Below are 25,451 nucleotides of genomic sequence, written 5' to 3'. Positions count from 1 at the left end.
CCGGAGACCTGCAACCTGCAGGCCCGCAGAACCGGAAGCTAGGCTCGGAAAGAACCCCGGGGCCTGTCTGTACACACAACAGTCACACGGTCTGCATACAAACACACACCACGGACATGCTCACGTGCACACACAGAACACCGGGCGTTCAGAAGCGCGTGGACACTTCGACACACGGGCACGGGCGCACGTCCGCACGTCCACCCAGACTGTAGCCATCAGAGGGAACAGACACACGCATCCTGCAGTACACCTGCCCGCGCCTGCTCAAGCTTTCTATCTCTGTGCCCACGTTTCTCTCTAGGGCAACATCCATCCCGTTTCACACCTTACCCCGGATTCCTCTTGATTCCCAGTTCGGTCCCCTTTCCGGAGCCTCACCTGGGTTTCGGGGCCGGGCTGGGGGATGGAGCTGTGGTGGCAGCGGCGGCGGCTACTGCGAGCAGACGCACGGTGCTGGGCTACGCCGGACAGGGGTGGGCTCGGGGCCAGTGGGGTCCTGGCGTGGTCAGGCTCTTGAGTCACCCTCCTCGAGCTGGAGTGCAGCAGTGCTTCGGCCTTGGAGGCTCTGCTACCAAGAATGCTACTCGCGCACTCCGGCTCCGCTCCCGCTCCCGCTCCGACGCTGCGGCAGCTCTGAGCTCAGCACCCCCCTCTGGTGGCCGCACCGCCCCCTCCGCCTGACTGACAGGGGGCGGGAAGGGTGACATCTCCCCAGAGCAGTCGAGCCTCCAGGGGAGGGGCCTCTGACGTGGAGCCAGGGACCCTAGTGCTGGAGACGTGTAGTGTTTGAGGAGGGTGGGAGGGGGCAATGCGGCGAGTGAGGACTGGGGAAGAAATGATGCGGTTGGCTGGGAGTTCAGATAGATTCGAATGGGCTTGTTAGTAACTGTGGGATCTTGAACTGCCTACCTCGCCTTTTGAAACGCCAGGTTCCTCTTCTGAAGAACCAAGAAGGGAATCAATGCCTGTCTAGGCAGTTCTTGGATGGGTGGTGCAGGTTCGAGGATAGAAACGGTACTAAAGAAAAGCAGGGTTCACATCTAAGGGAGATGCTGCGTGTATGTGCTCCTGGCAGAGATGAGAGGCAGGAAACAAAATAAATATCTACACTGGGACCGCACAGGGTTGCTTCAGCCTGTGAGAGGAGTTAGGAAGACAGAGAAATGCTGGTGTAAGAAATGGACTTGAGGCAGTGAAGATTTTTTCCAAGAAACCACTGGGAGAGATCCGGGAGAAACAACAAGGTAGGCCTAGACAGGTGAGGGCGAGATCCACAGAATTGTACCCTCAAGTGCAAAGACTCAGAGGCACCACCACACGGAGGGGCAGTCAGGAGGCGGTGCAACCTAGGTACAGGTGCTGAAGAGGACCCAGACAAGGACACTATGGCTATGACCCCAGGATTCCAGATGCACAGCAGGACCTCAGTCAGTTCTATGAAAAGATTATGCCCACGCAGGTGTAGAATCCCAGATAAAAGGGGCCCTGGCAGCTCAGGGAATCAGGGAACGAAGTAAAAAGGAGGTGACACTTCATTTGGGGCTTGCAATGGGTAAGGGAACAAGATCAGAAGAGCGCTTTAAGCTAAGGGTATAACAGAGACGAAGGCACTGGGCATTTGAGAGGTGAGGTGTACCAGTGGCAGACAGCAGGACCTGGGCGGGGAAATGCTCATGGCTGTGGCAGAGTTGTAAGTTGGCACAGGCTATAAGAAGGCCAGTTTGGCAGTGTCTCCTTTTGGATCAGCAGCACCCCTTCTAGGAACTCACCCTGTGACTCTATTCTCCTGTGTGCATGCTGATGGTCAGGGATGGTCACTTGTAGAAAACTCTCACCACATTCTAAGCATCCTCTTATACTTCCTGATAGCATTTTTGCCCAGTGGCACAGTGTGATGAGATTAGGAGGCATGAGCCAGACCCCCATGTACCAACACACTAATGAATCGAGATGGCATTAGTGAGAAGCAGGTGCAAAGATTGTAGGTGTTGAGCAAGCTAATTTTGATAGAAAATTATATTACACACTGTCTTAGTCAGGGTTTCTATTCCTGAACAAAACATCTTGACCAAGAAGCAAGTTGGGGAAAAGGGGGTTTATTCAGCTTACACTTCCACATTGCTGTTCATCACCAAAGTAAGTCAGGACTGGAACCCAAGAAGGTCAGGAAGCAGGAGCAGAGGCCACGGTGGGGTGCTGCTTACTGGCTTGCTCCCCCTGGCTTGCTCAGCCTGCTTTCTTATAGAACCCAGGTCTACCAGCCCAGGAACAGTACCACCCACAATGGGCTGGGCCCTTCCCCCATGATCACTAATTGAGAAAATACCTTATAGCTGGATCTCATGGAGGCATTTTCTCAACTGAGGCTCCTTTCTCTGTGATAACTCCAGCTTGTGTCAAGTTGACACAAAACCAGCCAGTATACATGCTTATATATTTAACAAGTTATATGTAAGAATATAGCTTTACATATATCAATATTTTTATTATATATAAGTATTAGTATATATTAAATATGTAAGTGTATATGTACACACTATAGGTATTTATTACAAACTATTTGTATTACATATAGATGTGTTCCATACAAATATACACATAGACTTGACCTTCCCTATCAAAGGGTTCTGCAACTTTAGACTCAACCAACAACTAATCAAGAAGACCAGCTGGAGAGATGGCCCATTCCCTGCTCTTCCAGAGGATAAGAGTTCAATTCCCAGCACCCTCATGAGGCTGCTCACCACCCATTGTAATTTCAGCTCCATGGGAATCTTCTGGTCTCCACATGCCTGTGGAGTGTGCTCATGTGAGCAGACCTATACACGTATACATAATTTTGAAATTTTAAAACAAAATTCAAATAAGAAGGAAAACTGCATAAACACTAGCTATGCTGAACACAATTGTTTGTTGTTATCTTTTAAGTAGCAGTTACCTAGCACTGCGCTGTGTCGGGTCTTAGACGTTCTCTAGGATGATTCGGATCTTCAGAAGGTGGGGTGCAACCTCTATGCATTGTCACACCATTATATGAAGGTCTTGAGCATCCACTGACTTTGGTGTCTGCTGTGGGTCCTGGAATCAATGTCTGAGGATACCCAGGAATCCATCACCAGAGAAAGACAGAACTCTAATGACAGCCACACAACACTAACTGAATTGCCCTGGAAGTAGGCAGAAAAGGGCTGGACCAGGATGGACAGTTCTGTTTCTCTGTCTTTCTTCTTTGTGTTGCTTGGTTATTTTCTCTAGCTTGGGAGACATGTGGCTTCACGACATCTAAACTGCCCCTTCCTGTGTTTGGGGACTTACTACCTTCTGAGGCCGAGCTTACCCCTTCCCCCTATACAAACAGACAATGCCAACATCTGCTACCCTAGCTTTCTTACATGAAGGACACATGACTGGCACATGTAGCCGGAGACTGGTCTCAGCAGGGAATGCAGGGGTCTGTTCTGATGAGGGAGGGGTGGTGGTGTTGACACTGGCCACTCTAGTGACCATGGGCAGTAATGTCACTCTTCCTGGAGTGTCCAGCACTGACAGAGTAAGCAACTGACCACAGCCCTGGTGTCTGGAAAGCCCTTGTGGCCTGCTAGGCAGTGGGCTCAGCATCACTTCAAGCTGCACAGTCTCTGTGAAACTTTCTGTCTTCTCAGAGATGGGGCCACTTGGTGTTTAGCTGTAGATGCCTTAGATGATTAGATGAACTGGTCAGAGTTTCTGTGGCTCCCCAAACAGAATTCTGAATGCAGGTACTGGTAAGATGAAGTACACAGGAAAGCAGGTGTCTTAGGATTTTTACTGCTGGTAACAGACTCCTTGACCAAGGCAACTCTCTATATAAGAATAATATTTAATTTGGGAAGGCTTACAGGTTCAAAGGTTCAGTCCATCATCATCAAGGTGGGAACATGGCAGTGTCCAGGCAGGCATGGTACAGGAGGAGCTGAGAGTTCTATATCTTCATCCGAAGGCTGCTAGCAGACTCCCAGGCAGTGAGGAAGAGGGTCTTAGAGCCCACACCCGTAATGACACACCTACTCCAAGGCCACACCTCCAAACAGTACTACTCCCTGGTCCAAACATATTTAAACCACCACAGTAGGTCAAGAGGGAGAAGGGAAGAGACAGAGACAAACAGCTGTTTGTGCTTCAGAACAGGACACAGGAAGACATGGGATGATTTGCAGGGAGGGGGTTGTGGTTTTGTTTTGAGAAAGGGTCTTACTTTATAGCCCACATTGGATCAAACTCACAGAGATTCACCTGCCTCTGCCTCCTGGGTGCTGGGATTAAAAGGATGTACTAAATGTCAAAATTCCTATTGTTTAAGTTGGTTTAAGGGCACAGCCCCTCGTGGTGTGGGCACAGGCACTGCCATGAGAGCTTGCGGCCACTGGTCAGAGTGTCCACAGCAAAGAGCATGAAGCCAGAGAGGACACCCCAGAAGAGGAGGGCCAGAAACACGGGGAGCAGTGTGTGAACACAGGAGATGGGGGCTCACTCTTCTCTGTTTTTCCCGTTCTTCTCTCCTTCTTCTTTGCGATGGGATCTTGCTTTTCTGAGCCTCGTGATCTTCCTGCTCATCTATACCTGAGTGCTGGGATCCCAAGTCTGGACCACCATGGCTGATCTTCACTTTCATTTTGTAGTTGCTGCTGTTGTGGGGAGAAAACAGCTCTTGGGCATGGGTGGTGGCTGAGGTCTGATTCCGAGTCACCAGGAGACACCTCAGGATTCTTCACACCAGTGTCTGGGTTTGCTTTCCCGAGTTTTAGCGCAGGGATAGAGGGATCACCATTTGTATGACAGAGATGCTCAGGCCTAGGCTGTGTATGAAGAGGTAAAGTGGAGAAGGTAAAAAGAACCTGTGGTGGTTTGAATGCTCCCCCAGGGAGAGGCACTATTGGGTGGTGTGACCTTGTTGGAGGAGGTATGTCACTGTGGGAGTGGGCTTTCAGACCCTCTGTCTAGTTGCCTGGAAGACAGTCTTCTCCTGGCTACCTCCTAATCAAGATGCAGAACTCTCAGGTCCTCCTCCAGCACCATGTCTGCTTGGTTGTACCCAGATGCTGCCATGCTCTCACCTTGATGATAATGGACTGAACCTCTGAAGCTGTAAGCCAGCTCCAATTAAATGTTGTCCTTTATAAGAGTTGCTTTGGTCATGGTCTCTTCATGGAAGTGAAACCCAACTAAGAGTACTCAAGGACTCCCCAGAGCAAAGAGAAAACTGTGTTCTGCAGAGAGCCTACACAGCAGAGCTGACATGTTGTGTTGTGGGGCATAGCTTTCTCAGCAAAACCTGGCTATTGCCACCTCAAAATCAGAACAGTACTCCCAAGACCCTCCCAAGCCTGGGCCTATTAACATTTTCTTGTGTCAGGGAAGATGGGGATGGGCTCACCAGACATAGTGATTTTCTCTCTGCCATGTTCCCAGTTATACATGGTCTTCTTGTAGTCTCTGGAGCCTGACAGTAATAGTAGGTGGAAGGTTAGTTGGGGAGTTTTCACCCATGTTGTGGCGGGTGTGGTGTGCTCTTCCATAATGTGGCTGTTTGGAGGGCTACCCATCCTCCTGTAGATAAGCCCAATAAACCCATTAGTTCATGAGCTGGACACAGTGAAGTTGTCTTTGGTCTGCCATTGGTGATCTATCTGTCCGGCTCAAGTGGGTGTTCTACTTGCTGACGGATAGTTCAGTAAGCAGTTCTCAATGCTAAGAAGGATATAAAAGGAGGGCTGGGTTGAAGAGTGCCAGGGGACAGCACTTGGGGTTGTAAGTATAGCTCAGAAGATAGAGGGATGGCTTAGCATACATGGGGTGTTGGGGTTCATCTCCAGTACCTTATAAATAAGGGGTGGTGGCACACACCTGCAATCCCAGCACACAGGTGGAGGCAGAAAGATCATCCAAATTTGAGATCATCCTCAGATACCTAGCAAGTTTGAACCTGTGGCCAGCATGGACTATGAGACATGGAGGGAGGAAAGGAGGGAAAGAGGTATGGGAGAGGGAGGGAAGGAAGGGGAGAGATGTAACTTCAAAAGCAAAGGATGAGGCAGAATGAATTTGGCCTGCTGGAGGACCACACTCATGGACCTGATGAGGTGGGGTCATACTGGCCTTAAACCTAAACTTTGGCTTACATTCTGGTTGTCCAGGAAGGTCTTAAACAAAAAAGTTAAACTATCAGATCAATATCAGACACACAAGGAACGTTTATAAGGAGGCAAGATCAAAAGCAAGGAGAGTGGTCAGAGCTGGTGGGGCTTATCTGGTGTGGGGACGGCACAAGGAGAGGAATAAGCAGACAGAAACATTTCAGAACAGGACGTGGGGCTCACGGAAGACCTTCTCCTGTGTGAGGTCCGAATGGATAAAATAAGGTAGATAACCCATCTCCAGAAAGACGATTTCCTAGAACTGGGGTACTTTTGTTTAGAACAGTAGTAAAAACAGAAAGAAAGAAGAAATAAAACCCAAAGGAATGGATAGTAGAAATATCCAGGTGCAGAGCCTTTACTGGCCCTTTTCTGATGAGGACAAGGCAAGAGATAAGGAAAATGGAGTTGCTTCTGTTTCAGAGAAAGAAACACAGAGAAAGACCCAAGCAGATTGCTTTTTTTGGTCCCCTGAGAAGAATTATCTGGCTTCAGGACAGAGGAGGCTACTTCCTGAGAGGACTACTCACAACAACACTAAGGATGAAGATGAACATTGTCCTTTTCCTGGAGCAACCAAAGTAGATGCTTAGCCACTGTCTACAAGCTGGACTTGCAGTTGGGGAGTAGGGTTCTTGCAGTAACACTCCCACACAGCCTGTGTGGGAGAAATCAGGACTCTTTGTTACTTCAGCATGATAAAGGTATCAACACCCAAACAGAAGGCCTTTCGACCTCCTTGTGTCCTTTCTATTCCTGCACAAACATCACAACAAAGAAGTAAGTTGGGGAGGAAAGGGTTTATTCAGCTTACACTTCCACATTGCTGTTCATCACCAAAGGAAGTCAGGACTGGAACTCAAGCAGGTCAGGAAGCAGGAGCTGATGCAGAAGCCATGGAGGGATGTTACTGGCTTGCTTCCCCTGGCTTGCTCAGCCTGCTCTCTTATAGAACCCAGGAATATCAGCCCAGGGATGGCACCACCCACAATTGGTTGCCCCCTCCCCTGTCCCCTTGATCACTAGTTGAGAAAATGCCTTAGAGCTGGATCTCATGGAGGCATTTCCTCAAGGGAGGCTTCTTGCTCTGTGATAACTGGAGCTTGGGTCAAGTTGACACAAAACCAGCAGGCACAGACACTCTGTAACCCTCCTGATGAACCTGAAGAGGAATCTGCAGGGAACAGCATGTGATGCTGCCAGGATCATGGACATACCCCACCACCTCTTTGGAACTGTGAAAGGCCTGCGAGCTCTTTCCTTCTGTCTCAGCCGTTGGAGATTTTCTTAACTTTCTAAGCACCAGGCCCTCCTCTAAGTGAGGGGGAAAATAGTCCCACAGTTCGGCATTAGTGCCAGTCCCGGTGCCACTACAGAAATCCTTTTAGTGAGCATCACAAAACTCTTCCCGGTGACTGTCTGACACTTGCTGCTGAGCCTGATGACTGAGTCTGATCCCTAGGACCTACATGGTAGGAAGAGCGAACTGATTGCCACAAGTTGTCCTCCGACCCCTTCCTGTGTGCTGTGGTATGTTCACCCACTTACACTAATCTCCACTATAAATGCATCAATTAATAAGTAAATGTATGGCCAGTGAGATGTTTCAGTGGATATAGGTGCTTTCTTGCCTGACAACTTGAGTTCAATCCCTGAAATCCATATGGCAGAAAAAAAATAGAACTAACTCCACCAAGTTGTTTTCTCTCTCTCTCTCTCTCTCTCTCTCTCTCTCTCTCTCTCTCTCTCTCTCTCTCTTCTCTCTCTCTCTCTCTCTCTCTCTCTCTCTCACACACACACACACACACACACTGGTGGTTTGAATGAAAATGGCCTCCATAGGTTCATGCAGTTGAATGTTTGCCCCCCCCCCCCCAGTTGGTAGAATTGTTTGGGAAGGATTAGGAGGTGTGGCCTGTTGGGAGGGTGTGGCCTTATTGAAAGAAGTGTGACACTGAGGTGGGCTTTGAGGTTTCAGAAGTGTAGCCTATTTCAGTTAGCTCTCTCATACTTCATGCTTGTGGATTAGGGGTAAACTCTCAGCTACTGCTTCGGCACCATGCCTGCTGACCTGCTACCATGCTCTCTGCTCTGGTTATCACGAACTTACCCTCTGAAACAATACATCTCCATTATATGCTTCTTTATATAAATTGCCTTGGTCATGATGTCTCTTTATAATAATGTAAAAGTAACTAAAACACACACACACACACACAAAACCAATGAATAATAAATGATAAAAACTTGAAAACAAATGTAATGTAATTTAAAATAATAATAATAATAAATAATAATAAAGCAACTTGAGTCTGGAGAGATGGTTCAGTAGTTAAGAGCACTTGCTATTTATAACTCTTAGGGACCTGATGCTCCCTTCTGGCCTCCTTGGATACCCACATACATGTGCACAGATACAGACACATAAATAAATTAAAAAATAAAAATCTTAACTAGATTGAAAAATTTAGAACTTTGATTTTTTTTTTCCCTAAAGATGCTGGCTATTTGATGAAAGCAACTAGCCAGGTGTTCAGTTCATTACTGTATGCTAAAAAATGTCCTTGACTTTTTTGGGGGGTGTTTCAAGACAGAGTTTCTTTGTGTAGCCCTGGCTGTCCTGCAACTCATTCTGTAGAGCGGGTTGGTCCTGAACTCAGGGATCTGCCTCTCCTCTGGAGTGCTGGGATTAAACGTCTGCACCACCACCAGCTACTCAGCTACCTGACATGTCTTTCTACAAAGACTTACTTATTTATATCTTAAGTGTATGAGAGTGTTTTGCCTGCGTATATGTATGTGCACTGCATGCATGCAGGGGTACTTGTGGGGACCAGAAAAGGGTCTTGGATCCCCTGGACTAGAGTTAAAGACAGCTGTTAGCTACATGTGTACTGGAAATCAAACCTTGGTTCTCTTGGTTGAAGCAAGTGCGTTTAACCGTTGAGCCAATTCTTTCATCCCCTAGTTCACGAATGTCTCCCTGTTCACAATCGCACAGACTCTCATCAACAAGGCACACGATTCTCCTTTTTAAAAAAAGATTTATTTATTATATTTATATAAGTACATTGCAGCTGTCTTCAGACACACCAGAAGAGGGCATTGGATCCCATTACAAATGGTTGTGAGCCACCATGTGGTTTCTAGGAATTGAACTCAGAACCTCTGGAAGAGCAGCCAGTGCTCTTAACCACTGAGCCATCTCTCTAGCCATGACTCTCCTTGTAATGGTGGGTCATTGTCATCATCAGACAAAGGACTTTAGTTCAGGTTTTCCTGCCTCTTTCTGCTGGCTTGTGTATGCCATACAGGCCCTTGGTTCTAGGACACTCACAGGCAAACTGACAAAGGATAAGAAACTCTGAGAGGGATGCTTTTCATAGAGGAACTAGAATACTAAATGGCTCAGGCTTGCTAAACAAAAGGCTCACAGTCTGATTCTGACCGACCAAAAGCACAGACGGAAACAAAGTAAAAGTTTTTGAAAAGAAGGAAAGAAATTTCAGAGCAGAACTGGGATTCAAGAGCCTCAGCTTATCAGCCCCAGTGAGCTACTCTGGGAAGATAGGCCAGGCTGACCTTGGCTTAGAGCCAGATTCCCAGCAGTCCCAGGGACTGGCTTTTAGTGCCTCTCCTTAGTCACCACAGTCCAGGCTGGACAATGTAGAAGGTCGTGTTATGCCTAGAAGCCATCCTGTGCCAGAAAAGGGCCACAGCTCTGATGCAATTGAGACCATGCCCAGTCCTGGAGAGAGCTGTTGTTCCCTTACTGTACTAAATACAGACCCATAGCATTAGCCTGCCTGGCTTCCTCCATTGAAGGGCTCTGTCCCTGCCTTTAATCTGGGTCCTTCCTGGTAGTTGAGGGGAACATAGCAGGCCTGGGGTTGAGCCAACTTTCAGACCTGAGCCTTAAGAGTCTGGCAGCAACCATTTCCTGTGTCTGGGGATGTCAGCCACCACACTGTGAGAGATGAGCAGTCGCACAGAGCTGAGGCTTCTGCATACAGCTGCTCTAGCTACCCCACGTGAGTGACAGATGCCCTCAGCCCTGAGCTTGCTTTGGAGCAAAGATGAGCTGACCCCACAGGTACTGCCCAAACTGCAGATCTGCAAGCACACTCAATGACACTTACTGTTGCAGGTCACTGAGATGGCAGTGGACTGCTGTCCTCCTCTTCCAATACTTCTAGACGTAACACCTGTCCATCTTCTTTGCTGTTCCTTCCATCTGACACACACTGACATCCTGGCGAGTGTCTTCAATTATTTTCACGGTTACAGCCTCCTGCAGCAGCCTGAGAAACTGACTGCAGTTGTTAATCCCTGCCCCCTTCCCCCTAAAGGTTTCCCTGTGTAGCCCTGGTTGTCTGTAGACACTCTGTAGACTACCCTGGCCTGGAACTTACAGAGATTCTCCTTCTGCCTCCCAAGTGCTGGGGTTAAAGGCACGGACCATCATGTCCAGCTTAATTTTGGTTAATTTTGATTATTTAGTTGGAATAAAAGCATCTGTGCCCAGGGCTGTAGTGACGTACACCTTTGGGTGTGTTTGTGAAGTAATTTCCAGAGAAGACTGGCTGAGGGGGGAAAGGCTGCCTGTACGTGGGAAGCTCCGCTCTGTGGGCTAGGCTCGGGTCACAGGTGAAGAAAAGGGTCGAAGACAGCTGAGTGTGTTTGCCTTTCTCTGCTTTCTGGTCCATGAAAATGCGGGCAGTGCCTTCCCAGACACAGAAGACTGATTCTTGTGAAGTGTGAGCCAGATAAACTATTCAGAAACACAAGTCTTCAGAACACACACACACACACACAAACGTAGGAAGGTCAGAGGGCAACTTAAGGAAGCTGATTTCCTTCTACCATGTAGGTTGCAGGGACTGAACTCTGATCCTCAGGATTGGTGGCAAGTGCCTTTACCTGCTAAGCCATGGTGTCAGCCCCCAGCAGCCCATTTTACAAGCCCTGGAGCCAATTATGATCCATACGTAAAAGACCCACTCCACTCTAAGGCTTAGTCAGATCCTAGACTTGATCTCCTCCCATTATTTCTCCTAGAAACGTGCTGACTTTTCTGTGCAGGTTACAGACGAGTCCCCATCAGACTCCAGCACAGAGGGTATGGCTTAAAAAAATGGTAGAACCCAGGGCTGGAGCCCAGGGTTGCTCAGCTCCACCCACACATCTGGTGCTCCTTATTGCATGCCAGTACCTAGCCATATGCCCCAGGTACCACCGTGTGGTTAGAGATGTGGGTTGATAACTGCGCCCCTCTGTAGAGGAGGTTGAATAACATTTAAGATCATGAGAGGCTGCAACGCTTAGTCTCTTGTCTCTCTGTTCCAAGTTGGTTCTTTCCCCCTGCGCAGGGAGAGCTCTCACCTGATACCCATTGAGCAATGAGCCAGGCCTTAATCTCTGGACCTCACGTTCTGAGTCGTATATCCACCTCCTGATATTCGAGCTGAGGGGAATGAGGCTCCGCGGGTTCAGTAATGTGAGTCAGCATAGGAAAGGATTTAACATGCTGAGTGTCTGTGCCACTGTGCCTGACCAGTGACATCCAGGCGAAGAACACTCAGATGAATGTTTTGGGGGAAGAGGCAAGGAGGGTGTTAGTCAGGGTTTCTATTCCTGCACAAAACATCATGACCAAGAAGCAAGTTGGAGAATAAAAAGGGTTTATTCTGTTTACACTTCCACATTGCTGTTCATCACCAAAGTAAGTCAGGACTGGAACTCAAGCAGGTCAGGAAGCAGGAGCTGATGCAGAGGCCATGGAGGAAGGTTACTTACTGGCTTGCTTCCCCTGGATTGCTCAGCTTGCTTTCTTATAGAACCCAGGTCTACCAGCCCAGCAATGGCACCACCCACAATGGAATGGGCCCTCCTACCCTTGATCACTAATCAAGAAAATACCTTACAGCTGAATTTTTTGGGAGGTATTTCCTCAAGGGAGGCTCCTTTCTCTGTGATAACTCCAGTTTGTGTCAAGTTGACACAAAACCAGCCAGTGCAGAGGGCAACCACACAATGGATGGGGGCTCTACAAGATAGAAAGCCTTGGGGTACCAAACCCTCTAAATTCTCAACAAATCAGGAATGGAGCTTTAAATGCAAATCTCTCCCAGTCCCTAAACATTAGCAAATGGTTAACCTTTTGTTTTGTGAAGATAAGTTCTCTTACATCTCGCTCTGTACTTGGTACTAGCCCTGAATTCCGTACCTCCCAGAGGCAAGGATCACAGGCCTGTATGGTCTTGTTTACTAGTTGCTACTTTACAAACTCAGCTGCTTCTAGAGCCAGATAAATACCACGGGTTAATATTGAGAGCACAAACTTAGAGAGTGTAAACAGAACAGAGCTTGGAGTATGTGTGTGTGTGTGTGTGTGTGTGTGTGTGTGTGTGTGTGTGTGTGTGTGTATTTGTGTGTGTAAATTGCTGCTACCTCTGTTATCCTAGGACAGTCTGCTTCTAGAACAGGCCCCAAATACCCTAAGAGCAGACCCCAAATGTTGACCCCTTACTTCTGAGTCTCACCTTTTGCCTGGGGGCAGGTTTTTCTTGACACAGTTGTGCAGAGTGATGAACAATCACCTTCCAACTGGCAGCTCCCTATCCCACCCCACCCCATTTGCACCAATTCCTCTACTCACCTGTCTGCCCAGGTGGGGCTGGGTTCTCTGGCGGTTAAAAGCAGGGAGCTGTGGGCCTCTACATTGCTGGTGGAGCCTTGAGTCTTGTCATGGCCACTTCCGAGGTTGTGAGTCTACCTACCTGCTTTTCCCAGAGCAGTGGTGCAAACAGTGGGGGGGGGGGGGGACCAGGGGTCAGCCAGAACCAGGGCTTACAAGTTACTTTTGTTGATTTTTCAAGACAGGGTTTCTCTATGTAGCCCTGGCTGGCCTGAGACTTACTCTCTAGACCAAGATGGTCTGGAACTCAGAGATCCGCCTGCCTCTGCCTCCTGAGTGCTGGGATCAAAGGCGTGCGCTGCCACTGTCTGGTTACAGGTCACTCTTCTTTCTTTCTCTGGTTAGACGAACAAAGCTGAGGATGGAGGAGCTGAGGAGCAGCAGGTGGTGAAAGAAAAGCCATCAGAAACAACAGGGGAGATAATCCAAGGAGGAGAAGCCAGAAACCTGCCTGGATCCCCTAAGACTCCGAGAAGGAAGGACCACAAAGAACATCCACCCGAGGTCCTGAATGAGCTACATCCCCTTCAGTATAGGTAGGGAGGCCACAGGAATACTGTCCTGCTGAGAGACCAGCCTCTGTGCCTCCTGGGCTGCCTGTGACCTTGGATTCTGCCTTGCACTAGGTGGACTTATCCCAGTGGAGGCTGAAGGTTTAATACTCGTTCACCCAGCCCATAGGGATAACTGACTTCGCCCACCTTGTGGGGACTGTGTGTTTCTAATCTCACTTCCTATTTTACAAACTTGGCAGCCCGGGCACTGCAGGCTTGGACACTGCAGAGCGTTGACCCTTTATCTCCTGTTCCCTAGGTGGGTTCTGTGGTTTTTCAGGAATGACCGAAGCCGGGCCTGGCAGGAAAATCTGCAGCTAGTCTCCAAGTTTAACACTGTGGAGGACTTCTGGGCGTGAGTGTCTGCCTTCAGGAGCTCTGAGGTTGGCGGCGGGGGGGGGGGGGGGGGTGGGGGGTGGTGTCAAAGGCATCATAGCCTGTCACCTTCTTGGGGCCTTGTCAACATTTGCTGGGAGCTAAGGGTTGGTAGAGTCTTGCCAAGCCATGGCCACCCCTTGAAAGCTTCTTGGGGCTTAAGGAGAACCCCAGGGTCTGGAAGAAATAGATGTGGGCTCTGCTACTCTGTGCCTTTGTGGCTCTAACCAGGTTTCTTCCTCTCTAGAAATTTGGCTCAGCTATAGCAAGGATTAGGCTGCTGCCTTAGTGTGTGTGCCAAGAGCTGAAAGAGGCCACACTCACCCAGGAAGGAGGCCCAGCTGGAGTGCTTTAATGATGTAGATGTCACCAGAGAAGGGATTCTAGGTGGCAGGGCTCTTCTGGGGTGTGTGGGGGGGGGGAGGAAGTGGGTAGTTGGAAGCCAGGTTTAGGGAGAAGCTGGAAAGGCAGGGTCAGGTGACCCATGTGCTGCAAAGCCTTGAAACTCTGTGTGGGGGTGGGGTCTTTCCAGGATGTACAGCCATATCAAGCTGGCCAGTAAGCTCTCCTCTGGCTGTGACTATGCCATGTTCAAGGTAAACTCTGCTCCAGGGACTGATCCCAGGGTTTTTCCTACACGGATGACTGGGGCGTGGGCAGCTACGGATGCCTCAAGGATGAAGTCCAGGGTTTTGGCCTGGCTTTTAAACTAGCATGTGCTGGGTGCGTTGAGGGGGGGAGGGGCATTCCTTATGTTTGGTCTAACCTTGGAAGTACTACCATCAACATCTTGAGATCGCTCCAGGTGTCTTCTTTCTGCCTGACGTTTGCAGACCACACACAGCCAAGCTGGTATCACCTACCCTAGCCCACAGAAATTCTGACCCAGGGCTGGAAAGATGGCTCAGCGGTTAAGAGCACTGACTCCTCTTCCAGAGGACCTGAGTTCAATTCCCAGCAACCACATGGTAGATCACAACCATCTGTAATGGGATCTGATGCCCTCTTCTGGTGTGTCTGAAGACAGCAACAGTGTACTCACATAAAATAAATAAATAAATCTTTAAAAAAAAAAAAAGAAAAGAAATTCAGACGCAGAGGCACCTTAATCCTGTTCAGTAAAGGTGACAAGCACATAAAGATGGTCACAAAAGGTGGCCACAGCGGGGCTCAGTGGGCTGCGGGCAAGGGAGGGGAGGGGTGGTCTCAGAATGGGCCTGTATGGTTGGATGGCTCAGTGGTTGGAGAGGTGGTACCTGCTGTGCACAGAGAGGAGGTAGGTAAGAGAAACAAGACTAATTAAGGCCCATGCAGAAGGAGCTTGGACACTTCCCTTTAGACAAAGGGGAGGCAATTTATCTGCCCCTCCCCACAGGAAGGCATCCAGCCCATGTGGGAAGACAACAAAAACAAGAGGGGTGGCCGCTGGCTCCTCAGTCTTGCCAAACAACAGCGCCACACTGAACTGGACCGGCTGTGGTTGGAGACTGTGAGTAACAGAAGGGGAAGGGGTACAGGCATGGGCCTTAGGAGGGCGGTGGTCTCAAAGCTGGTGGGGTGGACCCTGTATACAAGCCAGGGCACTTAGTCATTCCTCTTTTGGGCCCAGTTGCTGTGTCTGCTTGGGGAGAATTTTGAGGAATACAGTGAGGAGGTGTGCGGGGCTGTTGTCAACATCCGCTCCAAGGGGGACAAGATTGCCCTGTGGACAAGCGAAGCGGAGAACAAAGCTGGTGTGATGCACATTGGGTGAGGGTCCTGTCCTCGTGGGGGGACCCCAAACCCTTCAGACTGGCAATCCTTCCTTCCATCCACTTGGATAATTTTAGACCCAAACTTTTTTTTTTTTAAATGAAAGTCTTCAATTTCGCTTAGGGGATTCTACTAGGGGTACTGGTCTATCTCTAAGTAAGACATAAAAAACGGGCGAGGCTGGAGCTGGAACCGGGGAGATAATCTGAACGAAAGAACGGGGCCTGGGTTATGTCCGCCATCTTGCCCTGTCTCCTACACTAGGCAAATATACAAAGAGCACCTGGGCCTCTCTCCGAAGACCATCATTGGGTACCAGGCCCATGCAGACACCGCTGCCAAGAGCAACTCTTTAGCCAAGAACAAGTTTGTGGTGTGAGGCAGGCTTCAGCCACGACTCACTGGGCACCCTCCTCCTGCTGTTTGGTGGACAGGGAAGACTGCACTGTGGATGCTGGGGCAGGGCTTGGGATGGACGGCCTGGTTCATTACCTCTTCTTGGAACTCATCTAAGCACCACTCCTTAGATAAGCGCTTACCTCTTGCTCAGGTTGGCCTTGTATTTATGGGTTTAAGCCATTCTCCTGCCCCAGCCTCCATAACTGGGATGGCAGGAGCTCACCATTGTACCTGTGTCCATAATAATGTCCTCAGCATGTTTTTTTTTTTTTTGGGGGGGGGGTGCAGCTTAGGCCTTGTGGCACCTGGCTAATACTTTTAAACTCTCCATCGCTAGCCCTGCATGTGGCCATTGGCTAAAGGCAGGGTGAAGCAAAGTCCTGGCTTAACCCTGCCAAACAAGGACCGCAGAATCCTAGGTGGCCTGAGACAGGCTCATCTGTCTTGGAGAAGGGTTCCAGGCCACTGATAGTAAGGGGTGGAGTTCAGTTCTCCGTGGGCACTGCTTAAAGGCGCATTATGGGTTGCCCTCATCAGATCTTGGGTAGCCATCCTAAACCTATCCCTTCCCTGGACCAGTTATGATTGGGTCTTTTCCTCCCTCCCCCTCCCTCCCCTCAAGTACTGGAGTAGGTTAGAGGGAAAACATGGGCATTTGTGTAAAGCTATGTAGGCATTGGGGACTGAGAATGCCCTTCATGGCCTTTTCGTCTGGAAACAGTCCTGTGGGTTCTGTGTCTCTCCTCCTGCTGCAATGATGGGATGGATAAACCTTAACTCCATGAAGAGATTACAGAGAGAGTTGGGCTTCACCATGGTTTTGTTAGAAGGGGTCCACTTGACGCTAATGATGCTTAAGGCCCTTTTTGTATCTGGTCTAAATAAACACTTTGTAACAAACTTGGAATCTAAATGTTTTAAGATCAGGCTTATCTAAACCTGGATCTGCCCTATTCTGTTTTGCCTCAAAAGAACTCCGGTGAGTCCCAGGTACCAAAGGAAACTAGAGAAAGCCCAAGTTGGTATGGGACAGGGGGCTACTGTAGAAATAGGCAAAACGGAACAGGCGTGGCACTCTAGCCTGTTTGTATCAACTCTACTGTATGTGGATGCTCATTGGATCCACTATCCCCAACCGCTTATTCCTGGAGGATGAGCCTTAGACTAGAGATCTACGGTCTTCATCACACTTGGCTCACCAGCTTTGTCAGTTAGCTCATCTGGAGCCTTTGGAGGACTTGGGGAGCTTTTGTGGAGAAGAGGTGGGGACTCCTCAGAGGTGGTGGTTGAAAGACGTTCAGTGGCTGGAGTGTAGCCAAAGCCTAGCCCAGAGCAGGGTCTTGGGGAGGAGTAAGGCTTGCTGAACCTGAAAAAAATGTCTGAGGCGTGGTTTCAAGGAGGCGGACCTTGGCTCACAAGTGAGGCTGAGTAGGGCGGAGCTCCAGGAGGACTGAGGCGGGTTGGAGGCGAGGTCTGGGGCGGATCAGAGGCGGAACCTAGTTTAGGGCGGGGCTCGAGAACAGGTTGGCTAGGACATAGAGGGGGTGTGGGGGAATGGGCGGGGCTGCGGGGAGACATCTGCTTGGGCGGAGCCTGGGGGGATTCAGTCCGGCTGGGGTCGGAGTCATGGTGTGGGCAGGGCTCTGTGAGGCCAGAACCTGTCTGGGACTGGGGGAGTGGGCGGAGCTACAAGAAGACCCAGCCCAGCTTGGGCGGGGTGTGAACTGACACTGTGGGCGGGGCTGGAGCGTTGTTGGAGGGAGGGGTCAGATGAGGGCATCGCACTCCGGGCGTGGCCGTCCGAGAGCCGGAGGCGGTGCCATAGCAGGCGGGGCAGCCGGTGAGCTGTGTGGCTCTGGCCATGAAGCCGCAGCCACCGGGCTAGGCCCGGGGCGGCTTCAGGCCTGGGCCGCCCGCAGAGGGCTGTGCTGGTCCCTGGTTCGGGTTCCTGGGACGGCAGGTGGCCGCTCATCATGCCCGGCAAGCACCAGCAATTCCAGGACCCTGAGGTTGGCTGCTGCGGGAAATACTTCCTGTTCGGCTTCAACATTGTCTTCTGGGTGAGCACCTGTCCCGTCCGCTTCTCACTGAGGATGTGGGTTAGGAAGTCTCAGTTGCTGGTGGGGGAGACCCTTTTCTGGAGCTTGCGACCGGGAACTATCCTCCACTCCCTTCACCCCGATGCTCTGTCTCCAACTACTCTGGGGAGCTACTGGGTTAGCTGGGGGGGGGGGGGGGTGGAGGCGGGACCTAGTCCCAGAAAGGGTGGTGTTGGGAGTCTCTCTTTGCAGCCCCAAGTTTGGGTGAAAAGGGGGGCGGTGTTTGTCGGAAGACTGCAGGGGCGCGGTAGTTGCGGAAGAGCCGTGCCCCGCCTCCTTGCCATTCCATCTCCTAGCGAGGTGCAGTGAGGTTGGGTCCTAGCCCGAGTCTATCCTACAGACGCTCAGAAGCTTATGAGCCAGTAGGGTAGGAGTGACAAAAGCCAAGGCCTCTCTGCCTCTGCGGGAAGAGGAGCTCCAGTTGAGAACAGGGAGCTGTCCCTTGGGAACAGAATTCAGCATTCCATAGCTGACCAAACAAACAGAGGCTTCCCTCTGTGTGGCATCTGTGTCCTGGTCCTGCCAAGTCATCTTTCTCTTCTCCCTCCCCCATCCTATCGCTAAAGCGGGCTATGCATGCTCTCCCTTACGTCAGGCCTTTCCAACTTGTATTCAGCAAGATTCAGTGGCTCTGTTCTCCACCCATGAGCTTTTTGGGTTTGCCCTGTGGTGAGTGTCCTTGGATTTCAGCAGTCTTCTGTTCTGAAGGGTGTGGGCAGCTACAGGGAGCGCTGGCTTAGAAGTCAAAGGGCCTGAGTGTAGCAGGCCTAGTCCAGAGGTTTTTGGGCAAGCCACTTAACTCTCTGGGTCTTAGTTTTCCAGCCTGGGAGGGGCTGGTATTAGAGTTTGTCCTTCTGGGCTGTTAGATTACATGAGAGCTTTTGTTGTTGAGACAGGGTATCGCTCTGTAACCCATCCTGGCTTGGAATTTGCTACAATTTTCCTGTCTGTGCTGGGATTACAGGTGTGTGAACCATCACACCCAGTCTAATAGTAAATGAGTTGCAATGAGGCACGTTCTCCCAACTACCTTATTATTATCTGTAGTTTTATAGATAGGGGACTGGATGAATAGACGGCAAGAGGTTAAGCCATTTGTCTAGAGAAACTGGTGATTATCAGTGGGTGTTGGGAAGGCAGAGCAGCAGGCTAAAGTAACTCTGGTGGGGGGGCATGAAAGTCCCGACTGTTCCAGGGTCTGGACTGGGGAGTGAAGGCAGACAGAATATTAAGGTCCTATGCTTGGGTGGCACTGTTTGGGTGGCACGGGGCAGTCAGGGGTGTAGAGCAGAGTTGGATCAGATCTAGTTGGCCGCAGATATATGGAAAGCTGACAAGACCTGGAGATGGGAAGAGATCTGGAACCTTGAATTCCTGGTGTCCCACCTCCCAAGTGTGAGGATTGTAGGTCTGGGCCTCTCTGCCTGCCTCTACCTGTGCCACCTGGACACCAGCCAGGTGTCGTCTGGGCAGCCTATGCTCCCGACAGCCCCTTAATCTTTCTCATTGTCTAGCCTCAGTTCCTCACTTGGAGAACCCTGATGGTCAAGGCCAGCCACCCTCTCACCTCTGACCCCTGGCAGCTCACCTCTGACCCCTGGCAGCTCCTAGACATGTAGTCTTCAGAAAGACACACCATCAGAATAGAGAGAAAGACTACCAGTACCCACCTCCACCCACCCTTTCCTTCTCTGGTGCTGGGTTCTGCCCACGCCGTATTCTCCCCGAAATGCCTTCTCTGTTTTGGTATGGGGCCGGGCAGCCAAGCATCATGTCTCCTGCCTCATCCCATCTGATTTGTTTTCCCCAATGCCCCCCTAAACTGTCCCAGCCTCCTGCTCGGTCTTCCTCTGCTCCTTCTTCACCCTGGTCTGCAGCCTTAGCCTCTTACCTAGTTCCTCCTCTCAACAGTCATTTAAGCTTGCCAGGACCCTGACAGCTCCCTGGCTCCAGACACACATGTCCACACCCCACCCTTACCTTCTGTTTTCGACATGTCAGTGCCCTGAGTGCCGTTGTTAGCCCTGTGAGCACACCAGCGGACAGGCTAGCCCTGCTCTCTTCCCTCTCTCCCTGCACAGAGGAAATACCGAGCAGATAAAAGGACACCTAAGTGTCTGGAGAGGGCAGTGGGCAGCTGGGGTTTGAGTGGCAAGGAGGGCTGAGAGGGAGAGAATCCAGGTAGAGCATGTAGAAAAGGCTAAGATCCCACAGTCATCATTTTCTACTTAGTGAGTTGGAGCCCAGACTCGACTATTGCTATGATACCCTGTCTCAAAAAGCCCCGAGATGGCTCAGGGGTTAAGGGCACTGGCTGCTCTTCCAAAGGTCCTGAGTTCAATTCTCAACAACCACATGGTGGCTCACGACCATCTGTAATGAGATCTGATGCGCCCTCTTCTGGTGTCTCTGAAGACAGGGACAGTGAACATAAATAAATGAATCTTAAAAAACAAACAAACAAACAAACAAACAAACAAAAACAAAACAAAGGCACAAGTATGCCTGAGGCCAGATGGGGCCTCTCAGGATTCTGCTCTATGTTAAGAGAGTCCAGGAAGGGGCTGGTGTCAAGCCTGAGGCTTGAGGTAGCCTCCGTTCCTCTAGTTAACCTGTGGAAGACTCACACTGCCAAGTCCCACTCAGGGCTTTGGGGATGGGGGTGGGGCTTGTTTCTCAGCTTCCTGATGGTCAAGAGCCCTGGTGTGGGGCCCAGCCCTGAGCTCTCCCTACTGTTGTAGGTGCTGGGAGCCCTGTTCCTGGCCATCGGCCTCTGGGCCTGGGGTGAGAAGGTAAGAGAGCCTTTTGGGGTGCCCAGGGTGAGGGGGAAGGGAGGCACTCCCTCACACTTGTCTACTCCCTGGTGCAGGGCGTTCTTTCCAACATCTCTGCGCTGACAGATCTAGGTGGTCTTGACCCCGTGTGGCTGTTTGTGGTGGTTGGGGGCGTCATGTCAGTGCTGGGCTTTGCTGGATGCATTGGGGCCCTCCGAGAAAACACCTTCCTGCTCAAGTTTGTAAGTCTCTAAGTCTCTCTCTACCCCAGATCTACCAGACTCCTAACCTCTTCCCATTCAGTTTTTGCTTAGTCAGGGTGACCAGACAAGGGGCAGGTAAAACCATGCTGTCTTTTATCACTGTAACATAGTACTAAGGCTCAGTGAGAGCACTTGCCTAGCACACACTGCAGGGCTGAGAGGGGGTAGCATTTAAATAAGAAAGGGTGAGGTCTGGAGACTGTGGTTCCCTTGCATCTTGGCGGAGGTAGTGGGAGCTCTTCCCTGTCCACAGAAGCCATGCCCCTCCAATGCCCACCATCTCTGTGCTGCCCCCAACCCAGTTCTCTGTGTTCCTCGGCCTCATCTTCTTCCTGGAGCTGGCGGCAGGGATCCTGGCCTTCGTCTTCAAGGATTGGATCCGAGACCAACTGAACCTCTTCATCAACAACAATGTCAAAGCCTACAGGGATGATATTGACCTTCAGAACCTTATCGACTTTGCTCAGGAATACGTGAGTGTGGTGTCCACCATGGGCCTTATGCAGGTGATGTCTGATTGGCACATGAGAGAGGGAGCGAGTTCTGTGTGTGCATGGACCATTTCCTAACCCACCCAGGCCAGCAGATGCCAGGGAAGGAACCTTTGAGAGCCCCTGTCCCAGGAGAAGCCAGCTGCTCATTCCCCAGGGTTCCTTGTGCCTAGCCTTGCAGAGACACACAGGCTTGTAAAACTGTGGCCAGAGGAGAAAACGGAGCACATGATGTAGGTCTCTCTTTCTATTCAGTCTGCACCCAGAGTATCTGCTGGGGCTGTGTTTCTGATGTCCCTTGACTGTGCCCCCGATTTTGTACAATCTTAACCTGTTAGCCTTCTCCTTTCACTCTCAGCATTGCCACTTAGGTTTGGTCACAGGCAAGAGATGCATTGCCGGATTTTGTCCCTATGCAGACATCAGAGCAAAAGTAACACAGTTGCTTCATTTCCTTGTTCATCTTAATGTGTATGGGCGTTTTGCCTCTGTGTGTGTGTGTGTGTGTGTGTGTGTGTGTGTGTGTGTGTGCCAAGTGTTTGCCTAGTGTCCACAGAAACCAGAAGAGGGCACTAGATCCCTGGAACTGGAGTTACAGATGGTTGTGAGCTGCTGTGTCGGTGCTGGAAATTGAACCTGGGTCATCAGGAAGAGCACCAGTGCTCTTAACCACTGAGATACCTCTCCAGCCCCAGCCTAGCCTATTTTCATCAAGCAGATTGTGCCCCCCATTTATAAGTGTACTTAGAGCCACGGAAACCACACATTCCAGTCCTTATAATCTCCCAGAGCCATACCCTGTCTCGCCTGGTCACCTTCACCAAAGTTTGGCTCTGGGGCTCAGCAGTGAGTGCCCTGAGGCTGTGCAGGGCAGAGGCGATCCTGCAGCCTGCAGTTCCTGTGTCTTCCTTTCTCCTTTCAGTATGGAACTGGGACAGGCCTGGCATATGCCAGGCCCCAAGCCAGGTGCGGGGAGATTCGGTCTTTTTAAAATGTGCAGCCTGTTCCCTTCGTGATAGCAGTGTGTTGGGGAGAGGATGCTGAACATATAAAATAGGGCTGGGGGAGGGTCGAAATGAATGGTGACCTTGCCATCTCCGTGTCTATGAGGAGGGGAAGGAATCAGTGGGGGAGGGTGGTGTCAAGAACAGGACTGCTCCCCTGCAGGGACAGCAGGCACTTAGCAGGTGATGGGGCAGGTGCTGGCTCAGCTGTGTCTGAGACCTGCATACACAAGCCACATGGCCAGGCATCAAGCCCCTGGCTGTGTTCGAGGGCTCTGTGTCTGCGACGAGACCTGTCTCGTGCTCATCCTGGGGCTTCTGCAGGCTCGTGGCCAGCTTTTCAGCAGCTGGTGCAGCTCACTTAGGGCTCTGCACTGTCACAGGCTGGTCCTCTTGCACCGAAGACTTGGGCTTGCCTCGGCCACATCTGGCAAGACCGCAAGCATATTCTGGGGAGGGGAACTGGGGCTCCAGCATGATGCCAGCAGCCATTTGTGGGGCAGTCTGGGGTGGAAAAGGAGCAGGGAAGGAAATCAGGGAAGTCCATGAGGAAGCCGCAGCCTGCAGCTCATGACTCACCTCTCAGGGTCTCCCTGCCCAGTCTGGTTCCTCTGAGCTCAGGCCTGTTTGTTGGAGGGCATGGAAATTGTCCCTCCCTCCCAGCCAGCCCTCTCCCTTGGTTGCCAGCCGTTTACTCTGGACTCTCCTCTCCCCCTAGTGGTCTTGCTGTGGAGCCCGAGGGCCCAATGACTGGAACCTCAATATTTACTTCAACTGCACTGACTTGAACCCAAGCCGCGAGCGCTGTGGGGTGCCCTTTTCCTGCTGTGTTAGGGACCCTGCGGTGAGTGGGGCCCTGGGAGGACTCAGGATCCCTTAGCAGTAGGAGGTGCATGCCAATGAGCTCTGGCGTTCATGAGAAGCCTGGAGTTTCATTGCAGATGAGCAGGCATGGGCAAACCCAGGCTTCCATTTTCTTTCCTGTGAAGGGGGGTGTTACGGCTGAGGACCCAGGTGAGTCCGTGGATATCCCCTTAGTGTATTGCTAATGGCCCGTCTCCCCTCAGGAAGATGTCCTCAATACCCAGTGTGGCTATGACATCCGACTCAAACTGGTGAGAGGTGTGGGGACAGGGTTAAGGGTAGCCTGGAATACGGGGTGGGGGTGACATGTGAGCCTCTCATAAGTTTCTGTGGAAGGTCTAAGGGCTTCTATGGGGTGGAACGGGCCCTGGGTGGGTTTGAAGTATTGGGTTGTTCATTCCACCTCTGTGGAGCACCTGTTCTGGTTGGCATCGCTCTAGACCTCGGTTGATCCTGAGGTAAATACATTGATCGATTCTCCACTCAGAGAGTAGAAGGAGAAAAACATGGAATTGTGTTTTTTTTTTTTTTTTTTTTTTTTTTGTGAAATGGACAGTCCTGAGACAGCTCAGCTGAGAACTTAGAGGGTTTGTAAGTAGGGTCTGCGTCAGGGAAAGCCTCTTCAGAGCAGTCAGGCTAAGACCCAGAGAAGGAGCTGTCTGTGCAAAGGTCCTGTGGCAGAACTCCAAGGAGTAGACATGGTTGGGGAAAGGACACTGGAGCAGGGATGGGCTTGGCAAGGTGGGAGAGGGCTAGGGGATCTGAGCTGAGGCAGCCAGGCTGAGCCTGGTCCTGTGTCTCCTCAGGAGCTTGAGCAGCAGGGCTCCATCTACACCAAAGGCTGTGTGGGCCAGTTTGAGAAGTGGCTCCAAGACAACCTGATTGTGGTGGCCGGGGTTTTGGTGGCCATTGCCCTCCTCCAGGTACAGCTTTGGCTCGCCCACCCTCCTCCTGCCCGAAGCTCCTGCTCTTCCTCACCTGCTCTCTTTCTTACAGATATTTGGCATCTGCTTGGCCCAGAACCTCGTGAGTGACATCGAGGCAGTGAAGGCCAACTGGTGAGCCTACCAGGGGTGATGGCCACATGCCTGGCTCACGGGGCTCTAGTGGGGACCTCCTAGGACACTCTGCCTCACTCACAACTGCCAGGCCTGTGGGACGTCTGTTATGACCTGAGCCAAAGGCTTGTGAGCAGGGTGCTCATTACCCTATGAGGAACTAACTCACTGGGGCTCAACTGGGCTATTTACCACAGAGCTCAGTGTGTGGGGTGTATGCCTGTGTGTGTATGTGTGTGTGTGTGTGTGTGTGTATGTGTGTGTATGTGTGTGTGTGTATGTGTGTGTGTATGTGTGTGTGTATGTGTGTGTGTGTGTATGTGTGTGTATGTGTGTGTGTGTATGTGTGTGTGTATGTGTGTGTGTGTATGTGTGTGTGTATGTGTGTGTGTGTATGTGTGTGTATGTGTGTGTGTGTGTGTATGTGTGCGCACACTCCTAAGTACGCTTGGAGTCTCCTCCCTGATGCTGTGAGGTGGTGGCCCTTCCAGAGCTCTAAGGGAGATGGAGGCAGGAGGGAAGGGTATTGACCTGTGTCCCCTGGTCCACTGTGGGATGTATCTGTGTGTGGCTTAGGAGCCTGCTGTCTCAGACCTCTCCATACTCACCATGACCTCGAGCCTGCCGGGAGCTCGCCTTGGCCTCAGTGTCACAGCCTCTGAAATGGGTCCAAGAATTCTCTCTCTCTCTCTCGCTTGCCTCTCAGGATCACACATGGCTACAAACGACTCAATAAACAACACTTTGAAAAACCGTGGCTTATGTTCACCATCTTCGAAGGTTCTGTTGGCAGCACAGCCCCTATGGAGCACTCCAGGGAGGACCCTGGCCTCAATCCAACCAGGACCTTGTAGGTCTGGCTAGACTATGCACTTGAGACAGCCTTTCCAGTGGGCGCCTTACTGTTAAAGGTCACATTTCCTGCTCCTCCTAGGGAGTGGCTGT

The 25,451-nt window shown here is 50.9% G+C and overlaps 2 protein-coding genes across 2 annotated transcripts; both read left to right on the top strand.

The window, feature by feature from the left end:
- Positions 1-811: 811 nt before the first annotated feature.
- On the top strand, positions 812-15,933 carry EIF4E1B (eukaryotic translation initiation factor 4E family member 1B; the record flags this gene model as incomplete). The annotated part of the gene is made up of 7 exons (XM_080937207.1): positions 812-820; positions 13,219-13,409; positions 13,687-13,782; positions 14,335-14,398; positions 15,178-15,291; positions 15,412-15,551; positions 15,819-15,933. 7 exons carry the CDS (start codon positions 812-814, stop codon positions 15,931-15,933), a joined length of 729 nt encoding a protein of 242 aa, XP_080793333.1.
- A 1,868-nt stretch (positions 15,934-17,801) lies between these two features.
- Positions 17,802-25,219, top strand: TSPAN17 (tetraspanin 17). The gene is made up of 9 exons (XM_080924893.1): positions 17,802-18,013; positions 20,794-20,844; positions 20,922-21,068; positions 21,392-21,562; positions 23,303-23,428; positions 23,652-23,699; positions 24,255-24,371; positions 24,445-24,506; positions 25,083-25,219. Exons 1-9 carry the CDS (start codon positions 17,927-17,929, stop codon positions 25,117-25,119), a joined length of 846 nt encoding a protein of 281 aa, XP_080781019.1. The 5' UTR covers positions 17,802-17,926; the 3' UTR covers positions 25,120-25,219.
- Positions 25,220-25,451: the final 232 nt, after the last annotated feature.

Source organism: Micromys minutus (assembly GCF_963924665.1).
Source record: "Micromys minutus genome assembly, chromosome: 1".
Lineage (NCBI taxonomy): Eukaryota > Metazoa > Chordata > Mammalia > Rodentia > Muridae > Micromys > Micromys minutus.
Note: the sequence above shows the minus strand (reverse complement) of the source record. Positions and strands in the feature narration are given on the sequence as shown.

Coding starts and splice junctions, on each gene's coding strand:
- TSPAN17 (XM_080924893.1), top strand. CDS start 17,927: ATGCCCGGCAAGCACCAGCAATTCCAGGACCCTGAGGTTGGCTGCTGC. Junction 18,014..20,793: donor GCTTCAACATTGTCTTCTGG/GTGAGCACCTGT, acceptor CTACTGTTGTAG/GTGCTGGGAGCCCTGTTCCT. Junction 24,372..24,444: donor TGGCCATTGCCCTCCTCCAG/GTACAGCTTTGG, acceptor TCTTTCTTACAG/ATATTTGGCATCTGCTTGGC.